Source organism: Pogoniulus pusillus, chromosome 6 (genome assembly GCF_015220805.1).
Source record: "Pogoniulus pusillus isolate bPogPus1 chromosome 6, bPogPus1.pri, whole genome shotgun sequence".
Taxonomy (NCBI): domain Eukaryota; kingdom Metazoa; phylum Chordata; class Aves; order Piciformes; family Lybiidae; genus Pogoniulus; species Pogoniulus pusillus.
Genome location: NC_087269.1, coordinates 34,203,308 through 34,221,754, shown reverse-complemented (window position 1 = coordinate 34,221,754; position 18,447 = coordinate 34,203,308). Strand labels below are relative to the sequence as shown.

Below are 18,447 nucleotides of genomic sequence, written 5' to 3'. Positions count from 1 at the left end.
CGACGCGCCGGGAGGATTCAAAGCGGCCAATCAGCGCAGCCTCGCTCCGGCGGCGGCGCCAAAGTAAAGCCGAAAGGCGGCTTCCGCCTCCGCTGTAGCAGCGGTGCGGCCGGGCGCGGCAAGCTGAGAATGAGTTGAGTGTCTGATTGGTTCGCGGCCGGTGAGGGAGGCAGGACTCGAAAGTTTCTTTGCCCAAATGGCGAGATGGGAAGGTGCTCGGGGGTGAACCGATCGCTGCGCAGATAACAGATTAGCCTGCCTGTATGGAATGGGGAAGGTAATCGGCTTTGGTTGAAGGCAGGCTTGTGGCTGCCGCTGCTGCTTTGAATCAGCAAGTGTAGATTCAGATGCCAGAGCATACATCGATTATTTCTGCTTGCAAGGCTGCTGAGCTGTGACTTTTGAAGCCGATTTTAAAATACACACATTAAGGGTAGGTCATTGGATACCTTGATTCTCCAAAAGGCGAGACTTATGTCTATAGCAAATCAAAGTTCTGTTTCACTGCTCCCAGCTTAAGAACAATTATTCTCTGTGCTCTCACAGCTTCTGAAAGAAAGGTCGGGAATGTAACCAGAGAAGCTCCTGAGGCCATGCTCAGTGAGTGCTCTGGCAGCGGCAACCTCACTCCATCGGTACCCTGGAAAAGTCCCAGTGCAATGTGTTCTCATTTGAGAGAGGAGAAGAAAGAAGAAAAACAATCAAAACCAAACAAGCTGAAGAAAATATTATTCCAAACATTGCAAAAGTGTATTAATTAGAAACTTCAATGCTACATAGGTTTGCAGAGAAAACGTGTTTCTAAATGTATAGGTTTTCGTGGGGATGTTGTGAGGCTGCTGACCCACTCTGGCGTCCTGGGCCAACAGACTGCTGTGGAAACGTGCAGTCCGTGCAGGAGGGAAATAAATGCAAGCACGACTCCACGTTGCTGGAATAACTGCATTTTCTGATTACTTCATCGCACTCCATTACAACATCCTTGAAGGAGATCAGTACTACTCCTCATAAATGTAAGCAAAGCGGGCTGCTGTGTACGAAAACATACACCTTCTTCCTTTAAAAGCATTTGTTTGGGAGGGTGATTCCAGCAGGCAGGACTGTTTATGGTGCGCTTCCTTCTCTTCCCTAGCCCCTGCAAGGCAAAGGCCCAGCTCCTCCCCTCTAACACACTTACGTTTCAGGGGGAAAAAAATCCTTCACTTTCCCCTCCCTCCTGGGGAATTTTTGCGGCATAAATTGTGCATGCTTGTAGATTTCTATTTGCCTCGAATTGTGTCTTCCAGCACTTGCTGCAGATTTACTTGCCTAGAACAGGACTTTCACAACTCTGGGAAATCCCAGATGGAAATGCAGCTTCACATCTTATGCAGTTCATAGGAAAAGACTCTGACCTGCTGTGCCTTGCTCTTTCCTTTGTGTAGAACAAGTCTAAGGCAGCCAGGACAGCCTTTGAAAGGTAGCCAAAGTCTACATTTTCCTCCAGAAAAAAGGAAAACATGTCTGGGAAATCCCAGACAAATGGTAACCTCAGTTAACATGTGTGTGGAGGGGGAGGTAGTAATATAATGTACTAATAATCTAGTTTAATATTACTTACACTAATTTAATATTAAAAAAATACTGTACCTGAAAGTACTGAATACATGGATCTGAATTTTCCTGAAAGCAGCATTATTATTTTTATTTTCCAACTTAGTTTAAATATACAGGAATATTTCTTAGTTGTGCTCATCCAGTCATTTCTGTTGAATATCGAGCATTAATTCTCAGTGGGCTCACTGCATTTTCACATGGTTTGAGAATATGTCTTTTTCCATAATATCACATTGCCTCACGAATTTTGGGTGGCGAAAACCAGGAGGAAAGTTGGTCAAAGGGGAGCATCTCTCTCTTAGACTGTAGCCCACTAGCCTTACTTCTGTTTCACCCTTGAGGACACTGCTCTACAAAGCCAGCAGAATACAAGGTTGTGATCTATCTGAGGCTGTGATCTCATCAACTGGTACCTGAGATAACAAGTTCGGCCTTTTCTGATACCTTCAGAGAAAACTTAGGAGGCAGATAGCTTTGAGATCTCTCTGATTGCCATTGCACTTGAAGCCCAGTATAACTGTCTCTGTCTTTGCTTTGGCTCTTGTGGCACTCCCTCAGAGCACAAATAGTGCTGGCTTAAACGCAAGTAAGCCGCTCAAGCAAACTGTTTTGCTGCAGCCTCCACATGAGGTGAACTAGCAGCTGTGTACAAACAACTTACAGCATGGCATAACTCTATACACTAGCAGTGCTGCATACTCGATGCCTGTACTATACTTGCTCACTTGCTCTGCCCTGCTCTGTGTAGCAGTGGGCTCTAGTTGGCTTGCTTAAAAGGCAGAGCACATGTAAGTAGAGACCTGTCATGGCATTAATTAGTCAAATATCAGTCTTGACAGTCCTGCTTACCCAGCGTTTTCCTCCTTCTTGCTATTGTCTGTGCAACCTTAGGATATAAATCACATCTCCTTTCTCACTGGATAGTGCTCATCTCATGCTGGTCATTGCTTTAGACATAGCAGTAGCTAATGATACTGCTCAAGAGAAGTGATACAACTACGCTTGTATTGACTTCAGTGTTTTAAAGAGATTGACTGTTCTGCTTGAAGGAACAGTAGCAGTGAGCCTGCTGAGTCATCCGTGGACAGATGTGGGAATCTCTAGGACTGCTGTTCCTCTTTACAGCAAAACATAGATCTGAATGCAAAACTGAAGGAAGACTCAAAAGCAAACATCAAAGGAATCTAGGTCTACTTTGACAATATGACATTAATTACCATTTTATTTATATAAATGGGTCAAGGCATATATGTTAAAACCTCTTCAGTATCCAAAACTTCGCCTCGCTTGAACTTCAATGCTATTTGTGCAAGGCATATATAGGATCAGACTTACAATGCCAAGCTCAGATTATAGTATTACAGTTGTATTCATGGCTAAGAACCCAGGGTAGTACACTGAACGACTCCTTCTATGCTGAGTAGAGGGCAGCTGCAAGAGTCAATATCATCTTGTCTTTCATATATTAGTCATATTCTCCTCAGCAATAACATCATTGTTAAGGAAGAGAGAATGTGTATTCTGTCTTTTACATAATGGGATGGGATTAGAAAAGGTCAACTGATTTGTGAATACCAATGAGGACATCTAAACTAGATCACATTTACTGTGCTCAGAAGCAGACAAATTTAAACATTGATTGGCTTCTTTTAACATTTATTACAAACAAAAATTAATTTGTTAATGTAACAAAAAAGTAGAATAGGGCAGATTTAGTAGCATTTAGGAATGATAATCTCTTCACTGCTTAGCTCAGGTGATGCATTTGACATGTTAAATTCTTCTTGTTACATAGGACAGTGAAAAACTCCTCTACTGCTCTTATCCTGCATTATCATTTTGACAGGATGCCAGAAAGCAACAAGCTCCTGAAAACTCTTGGACAATAAAGTGAAAGAATGGAAACTTAAGGAAAAAATAAGTGTCAATATCTCTGGAAAGCATGAGTATAAATATTGTAAATGCATTTAAACTATTTTAGGTTCAGATTTTTTAAAGTATCATTTTTAATAGCATAGTGTGTGTCATGCACTAGACTGCTTTACCTATGAAATTCAAGCATTTCTATGGTTGCAGTAATGAATATATCATAAACCATCCCCATATTTCTAATAACAAAATTGTGGCTAGAAGGAAATGTCAGTCTGGTGGTTATTCATGGGCTTGTATCTTCCTGGAGGAAGACTTGGCTGAATTTGAAATTAGGGGAAGTTTTACCATGAACTTGGTAGCAGCACACGAAAAGGAGCACAGAGTGCAAGGAGCTGTTGAGAGGGAGCAGTAAGTGTATTGGGACTGGCCTCCAGATTCTGAAACGTGTAGCCCCTGGATGTGAAGTCTGAAACCTCCCTTCAGCTCTGACTTTGCTGAACTCATGTGCCACTGTGAGGAACAATTCACTATGACTAGAACTCTTCCTTTATTGTGGGACACACAGATGGTTACATACAAACCCGAAGAGAAATACAATTCTAATTAAATGAGTAAGGTAAACAGGGCATGTGTATCAATCCAGGGGAATGAAAAAAAAGGAAGGGGTAAAAAAGGCTTTTGATTCTCTGGAGTATCTGGGCAAGCATCCAGGCTTTTCCACTGAAGTTATTGGTGAAACTCCCATTAACTTAAGCTAGGCAAAGCTTTTGCTTCTGATCCTGTAAAACAAACCTTAGAAAAAAGTGGCTGCTTCCAATTCTTGGTTTTTGCACTTCACACAGCTTTCTAGACAAGAAGAAAAATGGCAGAACCCAATAAACTGCTTTTTAGTTGTTTTTTTGGATGTATGAGGGTGGCAGAGGTGCATCTAGAACTACGCTTTGGAGCTCAGCTCTCAGCCCTGATGTAGGCAGGCAGTTTGCTGTGGCTGGAGGGCACTGGATTTGAGGTCTCTCTGAAAGGCTGTCAGCAGAGTCCTTCAGGTGAACAAGTGTGCTGCTTTGAGGCTAATTGGAATATTTTAATGAGAGAAATGAGATAATTGGTTGTGAAAAGAAAATAATGATGAAGAGTATATCATTCATTGCTGAGAGGAATAAAATGCCAAAATACAAACAATCTCATTCAGTCTAGTCTGTGTCACTGGATCTAATATCTCTCCTCTTAACTCTGCTCTGCTATCTTTTCATTAATCTTGCTAACAGAAAACAATGTAAGCTTTGCTGCTTGTTTTGTCTGTCTGTGTGGGGAAGTAGAGGGAGAAAGAGGGGGGTTGCATTGAGCCCTTCTGGGCAGTTTCCCGTGTCTGAGAGGGAGTTTGGATTTCTGTATTATTTGTAAATTGTATATAATTGTAAATACTTGTAAATATATTGTGTAAATATGCTCGTAAATTTTGTCATGCTGTAAATATAGCTTCATCTTACTTCCACGCTCTCTGAGTTTGGTAAATTCCAATGGTGAGGGGAGAAAGTTCCTAGCCCACAACAACAAGGCAATCTCAAACTCAGTTCCTTTAGGCTTTGTCCAAATGTAAGGCCTGGTCAGTACAGCTGTAGAAATATAACTTTATCAGCAGCCTTCCTCAGGTGAAGGCAGTTACGCTAGAAGTCTGTTTGCTGGAGTATTTGTTTCATTTCAACAAATCTTTCTCTCCTCAGTCACCTCGGATTTTCTCTGTGCTTCTTAGCCACTTTTTTTTCATCTTACAACAACCACCTGCTACTCTGCTGTACCAGAGCCACTGCACAGCAAGAGCACATTGAATTTCCAAATCTCCTTTGGGGAATCCTGGTGTGAAATAGTGGGAGTAAACTTCTTCCCTCTGGGTATCCTTCCAGATCTCAACCAAGAAGGTATACTCGTCCAAGTGAGAGTGCAGGTGAGATGAGCCCATGGAAATGGATTCACATGTACACATCACCCTTGAATTTGTTTAAAAATGTGTCCTATCACTCGTGAGAGTGGAATTACAAACTACTTTTCACTTAAAGTAAAAATGTGGGGAGGGGTCCCCCTTAAACTGTGTTTTCTTTCACAATCTGTGAATTCTATTTAAGTCTTTACAATTTTCCTTCCTGAAGAATGATGGGAAGGTGGTATGCAGTGATGATGTGGTATGTGACTTGTATAAAAGTCATGCTTGGCCACCACAGAGCTGCTAATTGCCACCAGTGATAGTACAGCTTGTCAGTGAACTTCTGCATCCTTGCTTCATGCTTTCTTATAGCCAGTGAGGAGGTTGTGATCCCTTTCTTCCCATCTTCTCTGTCTCCCAGCTCCCTGAGTGGGATGAGGAAATGAGTCATGTCCAAAATAAGAGGGATAAAGATATTCTGGGGAATTAACTTCTACATATGAGACACAGCCAAGGTCTGTGGTTAAATATTTTTGTTTGGCTCTATATACAAAGGAAAAAGATACACACTTCATAGAGAGAATGAGCAATCAGTTACACAGTATCGCTGTGATGTATAAACACCTACAGTCAGTTTACACAGCTGGGTATTGCCTTCCTAAATTGTACCTACAGCACGCAGGCCCAGGGCAGCAACAAGTAACTGGATTAAGCTGTTATCAGCAATATTTCTAGATAAATTAGTGTTTAATAGCATTTGTTGTGTTTAACCACTCCCAATTGGTAAAAGAAGTTCTACTGAAAACAAGAAAATAGTTTGGTGCACCATAACAGGCTTTTGAGAAGTGTGTTAGTATAAAGTCATTGAAGTAAGAATGAAAATGATGTTAGTTGCTTTTACAATACTTTCACAATCTGAAGTCCTGTGATAAAGCACACTTCAATAAGAGTGATTTAAAATATTCTTTAATACCAATGCAGCAGTTTTTGTGTGAGGTTTGTGTAGTTGTCAGCTTTGACCATGAGGGGAGAAACCTCTAGACTCAAACACGTTCTGGGTATCACTAACCACTATAGATAGGAGCTCCTGACTGCACTCGTTGTGTGTTGTGTACTTCTCATCAAGCAACTTCGAATTTGCTTCGTAGGAACTATTCTACACCTTCGTACTCATTATTGCAATCCAACAGCAAACCTTTAAGGTAAGGAGTATGGCAAGGAGTTCACTAGTGCCAAGACAGAGACCTTGGCTGACTTTTTCATTTCACGTAACAAAGTTCAGCTTGTCTCTCCAGACGGCCCCCTCCAGAGTGACCTGCAGGCAGACAGGAGAAGCGACACTCCGACCTGCCCTCGGGACTGGCACTGGCAGCCGTGGGTCGCCGTTTCAAAGTAAGCCCTGGTGCAGGTGGCCTAGCTACAGCTTGAGGGGCTCTGGGTCCTCGACGCCCTCCCGTAGCAGCCGCCCGCCCTCTCTCTTTTCCCGCGCGGCAGGGCTTTGGCGCACTCCCCTCACCGCAGAGCGCCTTGCTGCGGGCGCTGCTAGGGGCAGGCAGTGCCCGGCCACCCCGCGCTGCCCCGCGACCAGGCGGGACGAGGGAGGGCGGCGGCGGCCCCCTCAGCGGGCGGGCAGGCTGCCGGGAGCCCAGCGTGCCCGCCCCGCCCCTCTCCGGCCTGCCGCGGGAAAAGAGGCACCGGCGGGGCACGGCTCCACCTGAGGGGGCGGCGGCGGCGAGGGGCAGGCCCGCCTGCCGGTGGGGGTGAGGCCGGGACGGCTCTGCCCCCACGCTGGGCGAGGTGTGGAGCGAGAAGTGCCTGGGAGCGTTGCAACATGGCCTCCTCCTCCTCCCGTCCCGCGGGACGGGGCGTCAGAGACCAGGTGAGCAAGCAGCCCTCGGTCCGCACCGCTGCCGTCGGGCGGCGTGAGGGCAGTGGCGCCGGGACCGGGCTACCGCTTCTGCTTTTCGTCCTTCCTCCTCCCTTCTCACTGCTGCCGGGAGGAGCGGGGCCGTTTGCTGCTGGGCTACGAGCGGCGGCACCGACGGCGGCTGCGGCGGGGAGCGTGTACCGTGTACCGTGAGGGGAGGAGGCGGCTCGCGCAGCCGTTAACGGTCGCAGCTGGCCGTCGGCGGCCCCGGAGCTGCCCACGTAGGGTGGGAGAGGAGCGGTGCGGCTGGCTCTCACCCTCTCTACCCCGCCAAGGTGTGAGGGCTGGGACTGGTCGTGGCCAGCCCCCTCTCCCCACTGCCAATCTCGACCCCAGCCCGTGTCGGGACTGGCCTCCTCCGCTGGCGTACCGCGTGTGCTTTGCTGGCTTTTCACACCTCGGTCATGACGCAGCCAGGTGCTTGTGGGGTGGATGGATGCTGACATCCCCCTCGAGAGAGGGCTTGGGTTTCCTCCATGCTTGCCTGGTGCTTAGCCGTCGACTTGGGCTTGTGGGTCGCTGCTGGGCAGGTAGCGTCTGGTTTGCAGCATGTCACCGGGGGGGATAGCCAAGGTGAATCCATAGCAGAACGGCTTCAGTGTCGCTGTCACAGGCAGCGAGGCAGGTAGAGAGGAGGTGCTGTGTAAGGCTGTGCTGGAATGTGGCGCAGGCTGGAGCTGTTTTTTAACCAGGTCCTCCTTCCCCCACGGTGGTTAGACCCATGCCACAGGGTCAGGTGAAGGAGCTTTGCTACCTTGTTGCGTATCCCTTAGGTATTCAATATGAGCGCTTTCTGCTTATTGCTTTAACAAGCGCTGCCTTGTGTCACGAGTGAGCAGGCTGGTCCCACATTCCTCCAGCTGAACACAAATGGTATAATCAATTTTAACTGTGAAGACTTATGTTCTCAGGGGAGAAAAAGAGTGCGTCTTAGCCTATTACACAATACCTGACCAGCAAAATGACACTTCTCCCACTAGAAGTAAGTGTTTCAGGATTGGGAAAGTATGGTAAATGTGAATTACTTTTTGAAGGCTCTATGCCCAGAGCTCCTGAAACTGAAAACTGTAAAATTAAAGTATAATGAATCAAGGGTAAATAAGCTTCTCCCTTTCCTTTTGATTCTCTCTCAAAAGTGTCTGGCGTTCATGCTCTAAACCGGAATGTGAATTAACATCCCGAGAGAACAGACCAGCTAGGTTCTCTGTACGTTCTGTCTCAGCGAGATGCTGTTCCTCTTGTCTGTCAGGTCTTCACTTCATGGCATCTGTGTTTGAAGGAGAGGTCATAGGACACGAAGATAACACTTCTTTACTCCAGGCTCTTTTACTTCCTCTCTTGGCTGAAGGATAAGTGTAGCGAATGTGACCTCTTGTGCGTTCACAATGTGGGCAGTTTCCGAACCTACACTGAGAGTTTTATAACCTAGGCCACGTTAAAAACATTGAACTCTTAAACAAGGTGGCAGTTCTCAGTCTCCAGACTGTATATATTACATCTTGGACTTTGAGTAGCTTCAGACCTGTTGAAGGGACTCAGCTTTGCTCTCTGATCATTCAGACGATCAAGGGCAGCTGATTTCCCATTGTTTTGAGACTGTTCAATCCTACTCTAAACTTTTGTGTGTCTTTTTGTGTGGTTGTTTTTTCTTCCCTCCCAAGAGGGTGGTGGGTGTCTAAGATGCTCAGATCTTGACACACTATTAATGCCTAATGTTGGAGGTGGGGGCATACTTTGAGAAGGTTGACGTTTTTAGTGAGTTCTTTGTGAGGATATTTTCTGCCATTCTAAATATCATCCTGACATCCTAGATGTTTTTATTGGAGTTTCCTAATGCTCATAGCTTGATTTCTGTTGCCAATGATGTTACTGTGCTGTTACTCTGCTGATACTTGCCAGAGGAAAAGTTTGGGGACTTTTGTTGCTGAAAACATTATCATCTCTCTTATCTTTTCCTAGATACTAGTTAATTTGCCATATACATTTTTAATGGTAAGATTAATCTGTTACAATACAGGGATTTACTAATTCCTGTGAATAATTAATTGCATGTGGACTTTTCCTGCTTTAAAAATTATATTCCTTTTTTTTTTTTCTGAGATAGCTTCTAAGCTTTACAGAGGGAGACCAAATTGTTGTAATGACACCACCTCAAAACTTGCAATTACAGATATTTATGTTACTGTACTATTTTGGTGTTAATTATCAAGACAGATCTATTTGCTCTTTATTTAATTTATATGTACTCTGTAATGTTTTCTTCAAAAGATTGTGTTTTTAAAAAGCAAGAAGAACAGAACACTAGGGGCTTTCTTTAGTTTTCTCTTGCTTTACTGTGAGAGTTCTGAGCCTCAACAGCAAGTGCTGTTAAAATTCAGCACCTAAAAGGAAGTTAACTAGATTTATAAGTCACTGACAGTGCTGTGTTACAGTTTATAGTGTTTATATTCAGTCAGCTCAGAATACTGTAAGTTTGGAGGCTGTCTAGGGCTATAGGAGATCTAACTTTTAAATCTTCTCATTTCAAAAATTCTTACTTTTTCACCACTTAACCTAAAACTGAGATGTTGGTGAGAAAAGAGAGGAGACAGTGGTCGTACTGTTGCACAAGGAGGAAAAAGAAAACACAACAAACTGTTCAAATGTGAAAGCCATGTTAGTCTAAAAAATAATTTGCTGTTGAAGTAGAAAATGTAATTCACAGACTGAGCTTTCAAGTGCAATCTGTAAGACAGTTCATTCAATTGCAGCTGTTCTCAAAACCAACAATAAACTTAAATTTTCTTCATTCTTTGAAACTTTTTGGGAAAATAGTAGTAGTTCTGCAGTTAAAAAACAAACGAACCACCCAGATGTTCGGTGTAGTATACAGATTGTTGGTTCTGCATCTAAGTTTCAGACAAACGTTCAGTCTAGGCAAGCTCCTGCCCCTGCTGTCTATTCTGAGTTTGTTTTACATTTTTATCAGGTTAGCTTCCTCCCCCCCCCCCCCCTCCAAATTTCTTGGAGCTTCATTCTTACATGCTCTTGTTTCTCAAATGTTGATGTACTTACCCAGTGGTTGATTACCTGTAAAAGTTTTTTTGGCTGCTTTGTGTTGTCTGATATGTGAGTACTTCCCATATACATTACCTTCTGTGATAAGCTGTTGATTTGGCTGCTTGTAGTCCTGTTGGCATGGCTCTCAGAATGGCAAAGTAATACCTGGCATGTTGCATTATTTCAGACAAAAATATGGTTTTACAGTCTTTAATGTGCAAAGTTTCATTAGTGCATTCTTTGAGGGAGTTTGACAACAACTTGACCCAAGGAAGCTCATTTTCCCCCCTTGCTTTTTTGTAGATAGCTCATGACATTTGCTAGCTTTTTCTGGGGACTAAAGAGTGGCATAGAACTTGGGGTATGAAGGTGGTATAAGCTGTTTCTGTGGATTTTATGCTTGATTTTTGAAATGCATAGTGTTAAATAAGTATTTGTGATGCTGGCATGTCTAAGAATGAAAATTAGGTTTTAGATTTTTATTTTTCTGAAACAAATAATTAAAAATAGTTTTGGACATGGCACTTGGTGCCATGGTCTAGGCTTGAGCTCTGTGGTAAAGGGTTGGACTTGATGATCTATGAGGTCTCTTCCAACCTTGATGATACTGTGATACTGTGAATTTAGATTCTGTTCCTTTCTTCCCTGAAAAAAGAAGAGAGAGAGAAATGAGGCAAGAAGTAAAAATATAATGTTGCTTTTACTTTTTTTAATCTAGAGAGAGAGAGAAAAGAAGGAACTCCAAATGGTTACTCTCATCTGCAGTAGTTAAGAAACACAAAAACGTTGTTGTTTTTTGATAACTTGCATTTTCTGGCTGATGGTTGGTGCCAGTACCTCTTGCTCTCCACTGTTGAATTACCTCAGAAGTCACATAAAATACATAGAATATAGTTACTGCTTGCACTGTTTTTTTCTGCCCTTGCCAATGGGATGCAGCATGACTGTGAAGAGGATATGTTACAGACTGAGAACAATAGGTCAATCAATGATTGTCTCCATGTTCACATGATTCTTACAATCTTACTCAGTTTTAGTAGTGTGTTCACCAAAAATTAACCTGTTTAGTCTTGGTGTAGTGGTTGCTCTCTCTCCCACATTTCCCTGTGACATCTCACAAAAAAGGTTTCAGTATTGGCTGTTTAATTATGTGGTAATGATCTTGGAGGTCTCTTCCAACCTGGTTGATTCTATGATTCTTCTAATAAAACAGTTTAAAACTTCTGTTCCCACTGACTCATTGAAGATACAAAAGTTATCGTATTTCTTTCACTCTCCTTTTAAAATTGGTCAAGGGCATACTTAGGTTGGTGCCCTTCAAAGGAGAAATTGTTCTAAGTTTCCATATAGTATCTGATGTGTGCATCATGACTTTATCAGTAGGTGTTATTGATTCTGTCTGGTAATAACCTAGAAAACGTTATGAGCTAATGAAAGCAGTTCTGCACAGCTGCATTGGGGAGCATTCATGAGCTGAAATCTTCCCATCCAGTCTGCGTGCTAGTGCTAAAGCAAGAGCTGGGCTCAGCATCTGCACTGTTCTCCTGTATTAGTTTAAACAGGTTGTGATGACAGCTCCTTTTAGTAGGAGAAACTAAAGTAACAATCTGCAATGACAGAGTAGTTGATAGCATATGCATATCATATGAGAGCTAGTTATTGCCAAGAGTCTTCACTGAGACTTCTGTGATATAGCATCTATTTTGGAAAGTATTTTAAAAGCAATCCTAACTGTTGGGTAAACAGATGGAAATTATTTCGATGGTCTTTGCATACTATTGTTATTGGTGCTGCATTTTAGGGCGGTCTGTGTGTATTTTTAATTCTGAAGAAAGCAATATGGATTTTCTAGCTTCCCTGACTATTCATTTACTCTATAAAAACATAGACATTTGAAATGTTATAAATTGCTGCACCCTGGCTTAATTCTAAACAGCTAACCTGCTTTTATTTTTCATGACTCAGCATTTTTGCCTATTAGTGTATTGAGTGTGCTGATTATACAGCCAGCGAGGAATTACTTAGAGACAGCTGCCTGAATATCTTCCTAGTGCTATTTGTCTTCTGAATTTGAAAGTGACAAATCTGAACTCCTCTGTGGTGGGGAACAGCCATATTCATAGAAACATTCTATGCAGATTACTCTCACTTGTTTTTCTCTTAGTTTACTATTCTGTAGATTTTTGTTGCACATGTCTCGCTCTTGAAAGGTTACCTGCTTTTCTCTTTCTTGTCCTCACTTTTGTGTGAGGGAGATTTTATTGAATTTCTCTTTTCCACCTTGTAATCTCAGACACGTTTCTGTCACTTTAATAGTTTAGTGCTGCCTTAGGCAACAAAGCAGCGTCTGTGCAGGTTCAGTTTCCTCAAAACACCTGTTCAGCTTTAGGACTGAGTCAAAGACAATATGTCCTGAAATTGCCAGTTTTACTGCACAAAGAGCTCCCAGGTCCACCAGAGAACAGAACTCACAAAACTGGAAAATCAATGATTAGTTTTAGCCTTTCTTAGTGACTTTGGTCTATGTGTGAACCCACAATACATTTTTAAAAGCACAAAAGCCAGGGTCTTATAATAGCAAGGCTCATGGAGAGAGGATAAGCAGGAGAACTGCAGGTGTTGCTTATTGAGTAAAGTTCATTTGTTTCATTAAAGTTTTCATTGTTTCCTCTCTTCTTTTTCCTTATTTTAAAGTCTTCTGTTTGTGCCGTGGAGGAACAGAATCAGACTGCTCTGCTTCTGAACTACAAGACCAACCCTTTTAAGAAGGTGTTTTGGGGACTGATTTGTAAAGTCTGCTGAGGTAGTTGGGTGAGAAGAAAAAGAATGATCCATGTGAATGGGGAAGGGGGAATATACAAGACCAAGTCACAATAGTATGCCCTTCAAATTATATCTGTGGGGCACAATGGGCCACTATAAACTTAACATAAAAATTGAGTCAGCTGGCCTTCTGTTCTAACAGTCAGTATGGCATTCAGGGAAAGAAAAGAGACTTCTAAAGTTAGAAGAGTCCTCCAATTATAGATGGAAGTACTCTGTAATATTGAAAAGTAGCAGTAGTAGCATATAGGAGTAGTCATGTGATTGGTGTTAAGGGAGCAAAATCAGAAAGAGTATTAGCAACTTTACAATATTTTTTGAAGGAAAAATTATAGGAATGAATAAACTTATTGATTAAACATGTTCACAATTTAACATTATTTGTTCCTTATCCTCCAGTGTCCTCAGTGCTCTTCTGTGAAGGAAAACATTTTATTGAGAACCTTAAAAATAAAGTAAAAAAGAGGGGGGGGGGGGGGTTTCAATATGACTTTCAGATATTAATTTAAAAGAGAAACTATACTGTGTGCCTTATTTTGGTGGTGGTTTTAGTTTTCTCTTGGTTTTGTAGATATCTTTGGCTATGCCTGTAAGTGACTGTCTTTCATTAGAGATTAGATGTAAGGCACAATAGTTCTGCTCTTGTCCTGTATTTCTGCTCATGATTCCTTTGTGTAATTCCTGAGATGGAAGGTATTCTTAACAGTCTCTTGCAACACTTGATCTGAGAACATTATGTGCATATGGAGTTAAAGTTGTTGGAGGTTTTTGGCATCATAGCTCAAAGCAATTGTGTCTCAGTTTTGCTGGGCTTTAAATTAGGTAAAGTTAAATTTCTGTGTGGCTGCTGAATGTCTGGCTTTAAATTTTTTTGTTATATTGTTTAATATGAACCATCATGCCCAAAATTCTTGCTTTCAGTGTCCTTCCTAGTACAATGTGGACCAGCTTCTCTGTACCCTGAGGTGGCATAGGCACCATACTTTTTATTTAATCCCAGCTTCTGTGGTGATATACTTGACCTCATCTCATTCATGCTGTTTAATAAGGAGATGCCAGTCTATTTCTGTGTGGGTTTTTTTGGTGGGTGGGTGGGTGGGTGGTTTGGTTTTTTTTTTCTGCTCAGCCTCATAATCCTTCATTACTGTATTTGGAGAATTCAGCTTGAATTCTTAGGGTACTGTACCTGCAACCTGACAAAGATGAGAAAAAGTCCAGCATGTTTTGGGATGTGGACTTGCTCTTGTGACATTCAATTTAACAAATAATGACTTGTTGTGCCGCAGATGTGGCCTCATGTAGGGGAACAATCTATAGGTGTGAGTCAGTGTTTTGAATCTCTGATGGCAAAGCTAATTTCTTAATCCTCTTTTTGCCTTGATTCTGCTTGCTCTTGTTCAATAAATACTACAGAGAAAGCACATGTGCATGTGTCTGAGAAGGCAAATCATATCAGAGGCCGTGACTTTGCAAATACATGAGTCAGCCTTAGTCAGGTATAGGAACCTCTGGTGGGAACCAGTTACAGTGAAAAATGGAATGGGAAAAACCTCCTAAATTGCATCTGCCTGTTAAAAATCTGCCATATAGAACATCATTATGCAGTGCAGGTGCTGATCTTTTCTGTTCTGGAGCATATGTAGACCACAGAACTAACGAGGTTGGAAAAGACCTTTGCAATCATAGAGTCTGAGATCATAGGGCTCAACCTTGAGGCTTGCATGGTCTTAGACTTGGTGCTTGTATCCTTGCTTGGGAACTCAACCTGTGGCTTCAGCATCTCATTCCAGTGCCTTAGTTCCAAATAACCTAACAGAGAAGAGAACTTCATCTTTTGTGTGTCTGTGGTGGCTTCCCCCCCTTTTTAACTCCTTCCATTTGTGCATCAAATCTACTGATCTACTGTGCTTTGGTGATCACGGAATGTTAGGGGCTGGAAGGGACCTCAAAAGATCATCTAGTCCAACTCCCCTGCCAGAGCAGGATCACCTATACCAGATCACAGAGGAATGCATCCAGGTGGGTTTTGCATTTGCTAACTCTCTGCCTGTTTATTGTCTTCCTCTGCTTTGTGAGGTGATGTCAATTCAGTTAAAGTACTGAGGTCATTGAAGCTATTGCTCTTAGGCAGGATGAACTTTTTTTAGCCTTTAGTCATATTGGTGCTATGGTTTACAGCTCGGTCTTGAAGTGTTTTGTTGCTGTAGTTGGGGAGACAGACTGTAGTGATGTGGCAGGGAGCGTCAGGTGCTTTGTTTCTTAGCTGCATTGCTGCAGATGATGTCATGTAAATAGCGAGACTTTGCTCTGATGTCTGATGAGTAAATATGTGTTGTGTGAAACCGGGTTTGCAGAGATAGGAAGGCAGTAAGTTCAAAAACAATGTAACAACAGCGTAACAATTCTGTAAGAACTTTCCAGTTATCCAGGAGCAGCCTGCCTTCTCGTTATCGTTCTGGAAGGCCATGAACAGTAGTGACACCTTCACCCCTGTTTGGTTTAGTGGTTGGAGAAGCCTGCGATTAGCAAGAGAAGGGTTGGTAAGTCCTACATGAAGTTGTTTTATTAAGTCTCATAAATCCCCAATAATTTCAATATAAAGTTGAGATACACAGTATGTCACCCTTCTAACTCATAAATCAAACAAGTCCAAATAAAAAAGCAGGAAGAATGTCCACACATCGGTCTGTGTCAGTTCAACGTACTTTACTGTGTGTGGCCTGCCTTTCTTTTTCATGGAGTCCATCCCTGCAAAGCTGCTTTGTGATCTCAGCCTTGATGTGGGTCAAAAGGGGAAGATTGTTAACATTCCTCCTGCCTGTCTCCATCACCACGAGCAGCTCCCAGTGGATATCAGTCCTTTGGGCTCCAGCAGGAGAAGATAGTTGTATTTTATGTTGCTTGTAATCACAAATATGTCTGTGTCTTATCTGGACAATGATCCAGCTCCCAGTTTTTGATGATTATGCTGAATTGTGGTTGATTAGTAATTTGAATGCCAGTATTGCTGGAATGCTAGTATTTTCATATATTAGTGACGTTCTCATGCCCAGCAGGAAGTCTATGATACAGCTAAAGAAACAGCTTTTCTGTAGAATTCTCATTCTAGGTAGAGTTCTCTCAAAAGCTGACTCACCTTGCCTCTGACTGGCCACTTTAATCTTGTTGCTTGTCTATGTGGTTCCCCTCTCCTCAATTGAATGATTTTGAATGATTGTGCTGTATTTCTTTTGGTATCAGAATAGTTGCAGTGTCACCATTTTGGCTATACAGGATAGAAACAACCAAGTTGTTTTTGTCTCTTGGATTTGACTGCTTTTGATAACTTTAAACTGCTTTCAAGATGAAGTGCTGAAATGCCCTTTGTTCTGCAAATGAGTTTCGAATTACATGCTATATTAATACAAGTAGGTAACAACATGGCTCTGAAGAGATTAAGGACTTGTGTTGCATTTGTTTCAATCACCATAATGAAATGCATGTATCTTCTCTGCAGTCTTTCTCTTGTCTTTAATGTGTCCATCTTTCTCAAGAACTTGACAAAGAACATGATATTGCCAACCAGTATTCCCTTGATCAAACTCAAACAAAAGAAAATATAATATTCACTTGTGGTCTATAGATTGAAAATCATGTACAGAAATCATTAGCTCACACTGAACTCCAATGTGTTGTTATTATGGGGGAAGGAAGGTATCAAATGTGATTATCATGAAGCTTACATACCAGGGAGAAAAAGCCCCAAGCAAAGCAACCTGTTTTGCATATCCATGATAGGCAATTTTTACTTAAGGAAAGTATGTGTAGAAAGATAGTATTAAGTTACAGCTTGTGCATTTCATGTTAAATATTTCTTTCCTGCTCTGCTTTTACTACAGTTAACAAAACCAGTACATTGTGGTAGAAGAGTCATAAGGATGATAATTCTATTTAGTCAGCTGTGTGGTTTGTTTAACTGGACTGTGACATTTAAGGAACAAAAAGATTGCTCCATGAAAGTTGAAGTAATTGTCTTGGACACCTGTAATTTCATCAGATGCCTTTTTTTTTTTGTCAATTCCCTGCAGTGCAGATGATTTTGGCAGTTTAGCACGATAAACATGTTAAGCTTTCTGCATGAAGTATGCTAATATCTGGGGGGAAAAAATCAAATTCTTATGTAATTACACTGCTTGAATGTTTTGGTTTATTATGTAAAACTTTGTTGTTTGTGTCAATTGTTGCTGATGTAAGTGTAACAAATCCAGCTGTACTAGTCACTAGTCCTTGCCAGGGTTTTGGTGTGTGGTACTGTGCAGTGAAACTATAAAGAAAGCACCAATATAAGTTGTGTATTTTTAAGTATAAGATATGAACAAGTTTGTGCTTCTCTCAGATGTGTTCACGCATACTGAGTTCCATGTAGCAGATTCAGTTAAAGTAACAGCAGTGGAACCGCTAAGAAATAGTAATAATTTTTCTACAGTCTGTCTAAATAGAGGAAGAAAAGGAAATGTATGACTGCAGCTATATGTGATTGATTCCACTGGCTGGAACAGAGTACAATTCTCTTCATTCTCAGTGATACTTCTATAAAAATGTTGCCTATTTAATGGAATTACAACTATCAGTCACTGTCATCCACACTCAGCACAGTGACTCACTAATTCATGTCTTTCCCTACTCTCTCTATACTGTGGCACAGTCTGTGCAGCTGAGGGAGTGGAATTGACTGTCCTTTGTGTGTGCAGAGCTGTTGATGGTTTGTCTTCTCATAGGTGCTGTCAGAAGAAGTGCAGCTCCTTGTAATAACAGACCTTAAGTCTGTATAATACTGTTGTGTGATACTAATTTAAGTGGTAATAAGGACCAGGGAAAATAGTGATGTCCGTATTGAAGATTGACAGGCTTTTCATTTATTTATTTTAATTCATGTCTACTTATGAGATTAGATTGGAGAAAAGATTAAGATGAAATGTAGAACAACTTTTCAGAGCTGCTGGAATTCTAGAGTTGAAATATTTAGAAAAATGAGTGGTTGATACATAGATATTTTTTCTATATTAAAAAAATTGTGTGTGAGGTCCACATAATAATGACTGGGAAAAAAGTGTCACAGAGACATGAAACAAAGGGAACAGGTAACCAGTTAGTCCATGTAGCTAGGTCACTAGGGCAATAGGATTGGTGGGAGGTCTAAGCAGCCAGATAATTCCTATCATAGTTCTATTGGAGCATGAAACTCTGATTCCAGCTGTTCATCTTTGTCCTGCTGGCCTGTATTTTTGGCAGA

The 18,447-nt window shown here is 41.8% G+C and overlaps 1 protein-coding gene and 1 long non-coding RNA gene across 2 annotated transcripts in view; both read left to right on the top strand.

Annotated features, from left to right (window-relative positions):
- Positions 1-66: 66 nt before the first annotated feature.
- On the top strand, positions 67-841 carry LOC135176259 (uncharacterized). The gene is made up of 2 exons (XR_010302583.1): positions 67-433; positions 547-841. It is a non-coding gene; the product is annotated as an uncharacterized LOC135176259 (long non-coding RNA).
- A 6,240-nt stretch (positions 842-7,081) lies between these two features.
- The window catches only part of ANK3 (ankyrin 3), a 430,392-nt gene continuing 419,026 nt past the window's right edge, over positions 7,082-18,447 (top strand). Inside the window, exon 1 of the mRNA XM_064145162.1 lies at positions 7,082-7,265. Coding sequence (XP_064001232.1) covers positions 7,218-7,265 — 48 coding nt within the window. The 5' untranslated portion in view covers positions 7,082-7,217. The remainder of the gene's footprint in view (positions 7,266-18,447) is intronic.